The sequence below is a fragment of the Monocercomonoides exilis genome (genome assembly GCF_001643675.1).
Source record: "Monocercomonoides exilis strain PA203 chromosome Unknown scaffold5-2102611, whole genome shotgun sequence".
NCBI lineage: Eukaryota > Preaxostyla > Oxymonadida > Polymastigidae > Monocercomonoides > Monocercomonoides exilis.
This window is the reverse complement of record NW_027150550.1, coordinates 554,948-567,572: the sequence shown is the minus strand read 5'-3', so window position 1 is coordinate 567,572 and position 12,625 is coordinate 554,948. Positions and strand designations below refer to the sequence as shown.

The window sequence follows — 12,625 nt, the reverse complement described above, 5'->3', positions numbered from 1 at the left end:
CACATATTATCATCATTGTATAATGTCTTATTCATCTTTGTGCAACAGTTTTTAACTTTTTTCATTCATTTTGAAACGAATATAACATATTGCCAATTTTTATTCGATAAAAATTTGCTTGAAAAAAAATGAAATGTTGAATCAACTCAAAACACCAAAAGAAACTCAAATAACACATTACTAAAAAATATCGTTCTCAGAAAAAGATAATTTGTAATACATACACACACATACACATATCCCCCTTGCCAAAAAGTCGACAAAGAACTTTGTGTTTATTCAAAGAATTTCGAACAAACCATTTTGTTCTTTTTCAAGCTTCAAGCAAAAGGGTTCAATGATTCTTATAACATAACTTTAACAATAATACATACACACATACTAACATTCAACCGAAAACAGAAACCAAAAACAACAATTGCAAACACACACAAACACAAACAACAGAAAAAACAAAAAGTGGCTCTCCAAAAAGGAGTGCATCCAAAATCAAGAAGAGAAAAGATCGCTTTCAAATTCATTTCATTTTTTCATATAACTTCATTTTATTAGCTTTCACCCAACTTTATTCTCTTTCTCTTTCTCATTCTCATTTCCTCTTTCGCTTCTGCTTCTGCTTCTGCTTCTGCTTCCAGACTCGCCCCTGCCATATCCACTCCCACACCACCCCGACCCATAGCAGTCGATTGCATCCGACATCGTCACAAACACCGCCCTTGACGGAAAGTGCTTGAACAGCTCCCGCTTCACATCCACCAGCGTCGCCCGCTCCCCCGCCTTCTGCCGCACCATGCTCTCCACAACTTCCCCCGCCGCCCACTCATCCCGCCACACCCCCGGCCGCTCTCCGTGCTTCACCTTCTCTCCCGCCGTTTCTGCATCATACTCCCCAAACGGGATCGCCAGCGCCACACACTCCCACAGCATCATCCCCATCGAAAACACAACAGACTTCTTTGTCGCATGCGTCTTCCTCCCCTCCAGCAGCTCCGGCGCCCTCCACCGCAAATACTCCTTTTCCCCTTCTTCATCCTCAAACGCCGACGACGGCGGCGGCGAGTCTGTGAACCTCTCGCTCATCACCGACACATTCGACGATGACGAGACAACGCTCAGCGATGACACAGACGACGAGTCCGAATCCTCTGACGATGAACTCCCCGAGTGCATCACAACACAGATCACCATGTGCTCCGAGAACAGCACAATGTGCGGACTCAGCCTGTCCAGCGACTCCAGCGGAACTTCCATCTCCCCAAACGAGTGCAGCGCCACATTCCCCACCCAGAACAGGATCTGCGCCCCTGTCGCCATCCTCTCCTCCACCGTCCCGATCGCCATCTCCTTCGTCTTGTTCCGCCCATGCAGCAGCATGAACAGCGAATCCCTCAGATCCACAATCAGTTTCTCATGAGGCGATGAGCAGGCCATTGCATCCACCAGATTCGACATCGACGAGGTGGTTGGACACAGATCTTCCCTTCGAACAAAAGTGGATTCAGTATCTGAAGTGTCTGTGGTTGAAGTGGATGAGATGGATGGTGAAGGAGTTCTCTTTCGAATCTCTTCCTCCTCCTCCTTTTCTAACGCCCATTGAGGAATCTTATCTGAATCTCTTCCCAAGATGTATTCAGTTGAACCACTCTCAGATAGAAGATGCTCGGATGATTCAGAATGTTGCATATTCGTATCATACACCCTCTTCTTCATTCTCTCATCATTCTTCTTCTCTGCCTCTCTTTCTGCTCTTCGCCACTGCTCCTCGGGAGACATCTCCATCGTTACCATTTCAAACGCCTTCGGATCCTTCTTCACTGTGTCTTCCACAATCACTTCCAATTCTTTCGTTCTTCTCTTTTGCTTTTTCCATCGAACAATGAATATAATCAATGTTATTAATAGTATTACCACAATCGCAATGCAAACAATCAAAGCCCATGAATAATTTCCTTCTTTTCTTCCTTCAACAATTTTTTCATTCCCTTTTGGTTCAGTCTCACTTTTGTTCTTCAGAATGAATGACTGTGTTGAAGATGGAGATTCTGCGTTTCCAAACAAAACATGCACACTCACCTCGATTTCATCTCCACAACTGCTGATAAGATCTTTTGCCACTCTCCCTTCAACTTCTCTTTCTGACAAAAACCCATTTGAATCAAAATCATAATGTTCAATCTCTTTCTCTTCTCCCTTCCTCTTCACAACTGAGAATGACAAATTGCATGGAATAAGAAGCATCCCTTTGAATGTCAGCTTCATTCTATCTGTCTCTTCTTTTGCATCCACATTGTCCAACACAGGGATGAAAAATGATGGATCTCTCTCTGAAGCAATCCCTTCAAAACTGCACCCTTCATTCAACATCCAAAGAGATGTGTTTCTTTCCCATCCATCTCCTCCTTTCAAACTCCTCACATTCAACGTTCCAGAATCTGAACAAATAATGTTTCTTCTCAGTGATGGATATTTTTCAATTGATGGATTGTTGTCAATGAACTCTCCTTTCTCAATAATCACATTTCCACCTCTCATTGTTATTCCACCTTCTGGTGAATTTGTGATTGTTGAAACTTTCCTCATCACAGAACTCTTCACAATCTCAACAAGAGATCCATTCCATCTGCAAATCTCTTCTTCTTCATTCAAATATTGTTCATTTCTTTTGTTTGAGCTTCCATCAAAAATGCAATTGTCCATTTTCACATCCAAACTATTCTCCGCTTTCATCAATTTTCCTTTTGTGGTCTGTGAACTGACTCCGCCTATTGTGCAATTTGCCAATTGCATTGTCTTTTTCATTGCCAAGCAAGATATCAATGAATCTTCATTTCCTTCAACTGAAATATTTTCAGCAAGCAATCTGTCGATATTCAATTGTCCACATTCAATAATTTCAATAAGTGAACGAGAGATTGTTGAATTGCAAATCGTTAATGAATCAATTACTGATGAAAGTGGAGATGAAAGATACAATGCGGATTCATGAAGGATGAGATTTGATATTAAGCATCCATCAAGTTGTAATTCTCCTTTTTTCATGAATATAAGATGAAATGGAATATTTGTAAATTCAACATTAAATCCGTCCTCAAATAGTTTTGAGCCAAATGAACAATTCACAATTTCAAGAATTCCTTCTTCTGGTGATATCAATGATTTATGGTGAGAGATGAAATTTGAATCAAATTCAAAGTTCACTCTCGACAATGAGACTGCTCCGTTTGTTGTCACCAAAGTCTCTCTCGTTCTTTTAATCTCCGATTTCACTTCAACTTCACACAAGCCTCTGCTCTTCGAGCTCAAACTCATTTCTTTCAGACTTATTTCTTCACAAATCACACTTTCCTCAACAATGAACATCAGACTCATGAAATCTGAAGTCATATGCATCAGCCCATAATCAATTGAGTCACATGGAAGAGCATTTGTTCCACACTGTTTTTCATCCGATCCATTCACGCTGCCCACAATAATTGTGTCACTCTGATGGATAGTCACAAATCCAATTAGATCTATATCATTTGGATAATCACACTCATCTCTCCCATATATTGCATTAATTCGCGAATAATGACCTTCTCGAAGATCAAACTGAAATTGCCTTTCATTGATCTGCAATGTGATGTCATAGCATTCAATGAAAATGTCATTCCCCACATTTGCTGCGTTTGCGCTGAACTTCATTCCCATAAATGTGAAATTAAGAAACCCTGTTTCCTCCGTTGCCAGATACACCCCTCCTCCTTTCCCATTGGTGCAGCTGCATTGGCTGATTGTTGAGTCAACCATCTTCATTGATCCTGATGCGCCCAATGTGAAGAATATCACCCCTCCTTTTTCACTTGACTCTGCCTTGTCTTCTGTGATGTTGCTTTCACTCACAACCAAACAAATCTTTTTCTCACTCTTTGATTCCAAAATGCTTACTCCATTGTCACTTCTCTTCACTCCCGAAAATGATGATTTGTCAATTTGAAGGACTATTCCTCCTTCACTTCCTTCATTTATCTCCAATCCTGATTCAAATTTCTTGATTGCCAAAATACATCCTCCACTTTCATTCAACGATTTCACATGAACATTCACAAAATGGCAATCAACTCCAGAATCGTGAATGTTAAATATGCTGTTTCCAATATTGCACGATTCCATAGAAAAATCATTCACTTCCACGCTGCCTCCAATCACATCCACAAACACACAATCAAATCCATTGTTCACTCCTGCTTCTGAATGGAACGAGCATTCGAGGATCACCAAATCTCCACCTTTGTTTGAAATAATCGATTTTGCTGAGTTGTCAAATCCCGATGTTAGTTGCAATTGGATATTCATCAATTCAAGATGAACATCATTCACCATGAAATATTCCAGCTGACTTCCAATTGCCTTTTCAAAATTCAATATCGCTTTCACATTCTCTTCTCCCATCTTTTCACTTTTTTTGATCTGATAATTGGACATGTTGAATGAATCACGAATAATTGTCGATTCTTCAATCTGAATTGTTTTATTTCCATTCTCCTTTTTCATGTTTTCCATCCCCTTCCACATTGTGAAGCATGGCTCTTCTTCACTTCCGCAACGTGCAACATCAAATCCTTCAGATGAAATTAATATTTCAATTGAGCTGTATGGAACAAGGAACATGAACAAATCCTTTTCTTGATGAAAATCATCACTCCCAACAAACAAAGTTTTATCATTTATCATTGATGAATAATCGAACTTGAATGAGTCATTTGTTACAGAAGCATTAAAATCTCTTCCCAAAATAAACAGATTCTTTCCTATGGTTGCATTGTTGTTCTCAAAAGTCACGTCAACATCAAAAAGAAATGGATTTTCATTCAAGTAATTCTGACAATCCAAATATAGAAATCCACCTTTTCCATTGTTCTTTAAAAGCGAACATGATGATGCATTTGTTGATTTGATGTCCAGTTTTTCATTCCCTTGCAATGTCACTTTTGCAGCGCCTCCTTCTTCGCTGCCTTTGTTCTCAATATTTGAAAAGTTGCTGTTTTCGAGCAAAACTGAAGAAGCCATCACCAGTGGTGAAATAGTAAATGAAGAATCTACAAAACTACATCCTTTCAATATGCAACTTCCACTGGTTGTGGTTATCAACGAGTATTGAACAGCTGTCAATGATCGGATCTCAAATAAACAGCTTTCGAGTTTAAGAACTCCACTCGATGAGATCAATGAATCCATATTTGGATCAAATTGATTTGGAATCTGCAACATCAAAGATAACAAGCTGAGTGATACTGTTGATGAAATAACAGATGATGATTCAGAATTCCCTTTGATTGTCCCTTCAAAATGAACAGGCTTATGTTTGATTTCATCTCCTTCATTCACACATCCATCAATCGCAAGTGCATCTGTGAAAGAATAGATATCTTCAATTGCCCCTTCATCCCTCACTTTCACTTTCCTTTCTCCTTCCCCTCCATTCATGTCATTGTGTCTTATTCCACTCCACATCGATTCGCATGGATATCCATCGCTCCCACAACCCAATGTGTCATACCCCTCCCTCGACACACACACCTCCATTCCCTTCATTTCAACAAGAAACAGCCCAAGATCAACACTCTCCACAAAATGTGCTCTGTCAATCCCTTTCATATCAACTGCCTGACCTTCTCCTTCTCCTTCTCCATTTTCATATTTGTATTCAAATCCAAACCTCTCCTTCGTCACTGTTTCATTCAGTTTCTTGCACGAAATGAACAAATCCCTTCCCTCGGCAGCAACATTGTCTTTGAATATCAATGTTGAAAGTGAAAAGTTATTCACACAATCGTCACTCAAATTCAGATATATTCCTCCTCCTCTTCCTCCATTTCCATTCGCCGAGCATCTCAATATGGATGATGATCCCATTTCAAGCAAATCATTCAGTTTCATCTCGCTCTTCAAACACCCTCCACTCACACTTTCTGTCTCAATATCCTCAAATCTGCTTTCTCCATCAACCCTCAAACTCGATCCTCCATTCGACGTTATCAGCGATCCTGCTCCAACAACACACCCCAATGCTGTCATGTTCCTCAATGTCACTTCCGATCCACCATTTCCCATTATCACTCCTCCTCCACTGGTCTCAATCCCATCCAATGAACAGTTCTCAAATATCACATTCCCTCCTCCAAATCTTGCAATTCCACATCCTTCGAATGTTATCCCGTTCATTTCTGTTCTCTCTATTCGAATGACCCCTCCATTCCCAATCACTATCCACTTCCAACATTCATTCACATTTGAATTCCCTTCTCCTCCTGAAAACATACAATCCAAAATGAAACATTGCCCAATCCTCACTTCCACAATCGATTCATCACCACTTGCACTTGCAGAGGAGGAGCATGGAAGTGAAATCTGAAGAAGTGACAAAGTCAAATGTGTTTGTCCATCTCCTTCTGTCAATTCAAATTTCCCTCCCTCTTCAACAACCAATTCTCTCGTTTCTTCATTCCCTTTGATTGTCAGTCCTTTCCCACCTCTGTTGATAGTCTTGCTCACTGAAGCAGCACCAACAAGCATAATCCTCTCTATCTCATCGTTCAACCGATCAAACCCAATATCAACAGACGAGCAAGGATTTTCTTTCGCTCCACAACTTGATAATTCGTTTCCAATATTGCTCACAAACAAATTTGATCTCAATCTTGGAAACAGATAATTGATCAGTGAATCTTCTTTTCTTGGTTCAGATGACTCAAGCACCCACATCTTATTTTCTGCTGTGACTCTTGTGGCTGTCCCTTCCCACAACTCCGGAAGAAGCATCGTCCATGGTGATCCACACACCAAATACACATCTTCTCCTGTTTTTGCAACATTGTTCGCGAAAGTGTCGTTCTTCATAGAGTATTCAATATTCGTTGTTTCAAATGTCAGATGCGACCCTCCTCCTTTTCCGCTTCTCTCTGCAACTCTGCATCCATTTATCTTGTTTTCATCAAACAACAAATTCCCTCCATCTCCCACAATCATAACAATCCCTCCCCCAATTGCGCTCACTGAATTGCATTTGCATTCCTCAAACACGCATTTGTTAATATCCATACACTTCCCGCTCCCCACTCTCCCATTCAACACCCCTCCGTTCCCACTGCCTCTCTGAATCGATTTGAATGTGCAGTTCCAGATTTTCGCATTAATCCCTTCTCCAATCTCAATCTCATTTCCATTCTCAAAACGAGATTCATTCATCGTCGTGTTCTTTATTTCAATATCTCCTCCATTTCTCAGCTCAAATAAGCTTCTTCCCTCATATTCTCTTGTCACATTCCTCACAATCACCTCATCAATCAATCCTCCAACCCCTACTCCATCAAAAGTCACCATCCCTGATTTGGTCATTCGGATATTTTCAAATTCACAATTTGTCAACTCCACTTTCCCTCCTTTCCCACAAATCAATCCCACTCCAATCTCTTGTGATTCTGCTCCAAATGAGCATTCTTCAAATCTCAATGTGTTTGCACTGCACAAAAATACACACTCCTTTCCTGATCTGGCAAATGTTGATATCGAAAAAGCCAAAGATGAAAATGAGATTGCTTGTTCGCTCTTTATCAAAAACTCATTTCCTTCCTCTCCCTCTCCTCCTTCGACAATTCGAATCTTTGCCTTTGGAATATCTCCATCAATGTTCATTTGTTGAATGTTGAGTGTCATTTCATCAATAACTGAACTTCTATCAACCAGTTTCAGTGTTGCTGGCGATGTGCCAAACACATTTGTTCCTGCATATGTTAATGTGGAGCATGCAAAGTCAGCATATCCGCACTTATGATAGTCAATCCCTCCATTTCCCCTATTCACATACCCAACACTTGGTTTCTCTCGAAAGAACACCACAACTGGAATCAATCTCAACTCATTCCCATTTTCTGCTCCCATTAGATCTTCAATATTAAATCCTTCACCTTCAATCTCAAATGAGAAGTCAAATGAAACATTATTCACCAACTGTGGCAAATTTGCTCCTTCAACAAACACATTGTTTCCTCCATGTGCAGCTGTGTTTGCTCCTTCACCTCTTCCAAATATCAATTCACTCATCACAAAGTTGCTTCCTCCTTCCTCACATCTCAACAACACTCCACCTCCATATCCCCCAACTGATCCCTCATTACCAGCTGAACATTTCTCAAACGATGTTACCACTCCACTCTTTCCCAAACGCATTTCTCCTGTTCCCTTCAATATCACACTCATCCCTCCTCCACATCCCTTCAATGTTCCACATCCTTCAATCACAACTTCATTCACCTCAACAGCACATCCATTTCCAGCTTCTCCACTCACAATACTCCCATTTCCCTCCAAACTGTTCATTTTCATAATCGTGCAATTCCTCATCCCCAGCTTCTTTCCATTTTCATCACATATCAGCCCTTTCCCTCCCATCACACACTCTTGTGCTGTCACATTCACAATCGTCAATGAACTCGATGATGATGAATAATCAATCAATCCCTTCATATTTGTTGTTTCCACATTCTCAAGCAACGAATCCTCAATCGAAGCACCCCCATTTCCATTAATAACAATGAATGCCTTCATTCCAAATTTCACATGAGCCATGCTGAAATCTGAAATGGATAATGTCCCTCCACTTGCACTCGCAAACTCATAATTCACTGCATCAACTTCATTTCCCATCTTTATCCCACAATCAGCAAATCTCAATGTCCCTCCTGAAGAATGAACAAATGATGATCGCTCTCCAATCGATTCTCCCAATTCAAATAATATCCCTGTCAATGTTGATGAAACACTGTTCATCACCAATGCTTCTTGTGTTTTTGTTCCTGTTCCTCCAACTTTCAATCCAACATCTTTGTTGCTCGAATCAATCTCATATGACTGTTCATTCAACTTCACTTCTTCAACAAATGAAAATGTGCTTGTCAGTCTGACGTTTCGCTTTGAACTCGGATATCGATATTCACTTGCTTCTCCAATTGTTTTGCATGGGTAATCTTCATATCCACACAATCTGAATTCACTTCCTTGTTCTCTCCCACTCACATATGCTGGCGATGAAAATGTCCGAAGAAGCACAACAAGTGGAACAATCATATCTCCCTGGTTTCTTTCTCTTCCACAAAGTTCATTCAAGTCTGCTTCATTGACCTCAATAACTGGCTCGAATCCAATTGATGTTCTGTTGATAACAGCTGATAAATCCTGTGCTTCCACAAACAAATTCTTTCCTCCCAATGTTGCAGCACAATCAACAAACCTCACTGATGTTATTGAAAAATCAAATGAGTTATCTGCCAGATACAGCATCACCCCTCCTCCATATCCACTGCTCTTGCATCCGTTATATTTCACTGTTCCTCCGAAAAATGTGGACCATGATCCTATGCGCATCTTGGCTCCAGCTGATAAGTCGATCATTATTCCCCCGCCACTTCCACCCATGCACTTGCAACCTTCCATTGTTGTGTTCCACACCACAAATATCTCTCCTGCCTTTACGCTCTTTGACATCGCAACCCCATCTCCTCCTGTTCGATTCACATTCCGAATTGTTAAATTACAAAGCACACTTTCTCCAGATGACGATTCTGCTGACAATGGTTCAGCAAATAGTGGTTGATTCATTTTCATATTTTTGATCTCCACATCAATCGTCTTCAACTGCTTCAGTGCCACTTCAAACACACACTTCGTCATTCCACTCCCACCTGATGTCGAAGAGTCGATCACCACATCCTCCAGCGAAAGAGTCCCGCTTCCCAGTGACACCACAAACACACTCGGCGATGGGCTTCTTGTCGCGTTGTGATCGATCCCCACATGCCCCACCTCCAGTTGGCCAGAAGATATGCTGAACAGCATTGTCGAAGAGGTCGAAAGCGCACTCGTCCCAATCACACTCACTGTCTTCCCTCTCCCAACAACAGAAATCTTCTTTTCCCCAACACTGATCGTCTCCCCTTCGCTCACATGCCTTCCAACAAGCACTGAAATTCCTAAACTAATTAAGTTATTGCATTTATTTACACAATATCCAATAGTTTTACAAGGCATTGTCTCATTCATTCCACATAATTCATTCAAGTCATTTCCATTCCCTCCAACAAACAATAATTTTCCTTCCTTCAACCAATTCTTCTTTTCTGTACGTTGATAATACCAATCGTTCAAATAATAAGCATAGCATAATCTTCTTTCATCATTATTCGTTGTGTACGATTCTTGGAACGGATTGTTCGATGAAAAGAGATTGTAATAATCCTTTAAACATACATCATGGCCAAATGGAGTGGAATCAGTGCATCTGCAATCGTGGAAGAAGAGGAAATAGCAATAAAGGTTGTTGCTTGGTGTTGTTGATTGGTATGGTTCAAGATCCAATCCTCCACCCCACGATACTGCAGAACAGGAAAGAAATTGGAGGCTCCTCATTTTGAATGCAGCTGGAACATTAGCAAAAAACATCCCTCCTCCAAAAGAATTTGTAAGTGAGCATGAAGTGAATGAGCACTCAAACACACTAGCGCTCTCCCCTTTCCCATTTTCTGTTTCAATACAGGAAGATCCAGAAACATTAAAATTGTTCAGACAAAGACCTCCTCCTCTACTGCTTGCCTTGCATTTTTGGAATTCGCAACCACTTATCCTGACACACGAAGTAATGGAGCCAACATATATTCCTCCTCCATCATTATATTTTGTCGTGCAAGAATTGAATGAGTTGTTCTCAATTTTGATTGAGCTGATTTCACAGCACATTATTCCTCCCCCAGCATAGCTTGCATAGCAGTCATTGAACAAACAAAGTTTCACTGAAAGTGTCCCAGATGACAGACTATACATATTAATGGCCCCTCCACTCGAAACTCCATCTGAAACTGTAAAACTTGTTCCCGTAGTATTTGAGCCATTCCACACACACCAAGTGAATGAATTTTCCCCATTGTCTGTAATCTGCTGTCTTACTGGTTTCGATGGATTCCCTTCACTCCCATTGACTTCAACATTCTGACTGCGATAGCACCTGACAAACGAGGTGTTCGAGGCAGCCAATGACGATGAGGGGCTGTTCAGCGAGGGGACAATGCCACCATCATACACATCCCACACCGATGAAAATTCACACCCACTCATCAGAAATGATGTTTGGCTCAGCCCTTCACCCAGTTGTCTTGTTTTCGATGGATTTGTGGAGATGTTGAAGAATTCCAATTGGGAAAGACACACAAAATGCGATGAGATGAATGGAGCTGAAGACACACAAAATGAAGAGAAATGAGAAGAACAAACAGAAATGTGGCATTTCTCTGAAATCTCTCCTTCTAATGCTTTTGATGAAAATAGAGAAGGAAATGACTGCAAAAACCCAGTTGAAAATGATCTGAGAGAAATGTTAGTGAATAATCCACAGCTCCCACAAAAATCAAAGGGAGATGTCTCTCTCTCAACTCCAACAACACATCCACTCACCTCAACAAAACATCCATCCGATGCCCTGAGCACACTCTTCCCGCCTCTTTCCATCAATCCCAACAAATTCAGTTTCATTGATGAATTGACCACAACAACACTTCCCTCAACCCCACTCCCATCACACATTCTCTCCTTTCCCCTCATTTTCCATTCATCACAAAAACTCCATTTTTGAACTTTCCTGATCTCTCCACTTCCTTCATTCCATTGTTTTGTGTATTTCTTCATTATTCTCTCTTGAATTTCTGTCTCTCTCGCTCCACCTTCTTTTCCTTCAACATATGTGTCATATAAATTGCCATCTCCAATTTTGTTGTTTTGAGCCTTCTCTGGCCATGTGCCTTCAGAATAATCCAATTCTCTCTCTTTCGCTGATTTCTCGGCAAGATCTGCTCTATCACTTCTGAAATTGTTACATACACATCCCGCACTAATTATCCATGCACAATAAAATATTCCTGATAGTACCACAACCATGCCTCTTTGACTGCTTTCTTTTCTTTTTTCTATTGCAGACTAATATGGGCTCTTCAAACATTTTCTCGTTTTTCTGATTCTGCGAATCATATTATCACATAACATTGGATAATTTTCTTTGTTTTCTTCATGATCCATTTTTGATCCAAAGAATAATAGTGAATGATTCATCCATTTTTATTGATGTTCTGATTTTTCAGCAATCACTCTCCATCCAGCGGTATCTACCTCTGAGATGGAATAACATATGATTTAGAGCATATAATTTTGATGGCTGTATTTTCATTAGAAAAGGCATCTGGAAAAGAAATGAATGATGTGAAGATTGATTTCACAGAAGAATGGAAGAGGTGTGAGTGCTGAAAGTTTTGGAGTTCTGCACCACATATAAATGTATGTCTTTTGGTGGAATTTTTGTGCTATTTTTATTTGAAGAGATTTTCGATGTTTTGAAAGAAATGATTGTTTTTGCTTCGATTGGCAGAAATGGACACTTTTCGCAAAAGGGATGGGATGTGCGGCACAAGGTTATATGAGCATTTGAATTGGGTATTTTATATGTCTTTTGCAGAAAGAGAGAAAATTTCAGTTCAAGGGAAAAAGACCGAATGGAGAAATGAGTGAAAATGGATATTTTTTGCTGAGGCAAAGGGGTTGCAGGAAT

The 12,625-nt window shown here is 40.4% G+C and overlaps 1 protein-coding gene across 1 annotated transcript; it reads right to left on the bottom strand.

Annotated features, from left to right (window-relative positions):
- Positions 1–80: 80 nt before the first annotated feature.
- MONOS_5480 (uncharacterized protein) lies at positions 81–11,961 on the bottom strand (the record flags this gene model as incomplete). The annotated part of the gene is made up of 1 exon (XM_067875631.1): positions 81–11,961. The coding sequence occupies one exon, from the start codon at positions 11,959–11,961 to the stop codon at positions 556–558; it is 11,406 nt and encodes a 3,801-aa protein (XP_067734186.1). The 3' UTR covers positions 81–555.
- Between the last annotated feature and the right edge of the window lie 664 nt (positions 11,962–12,625).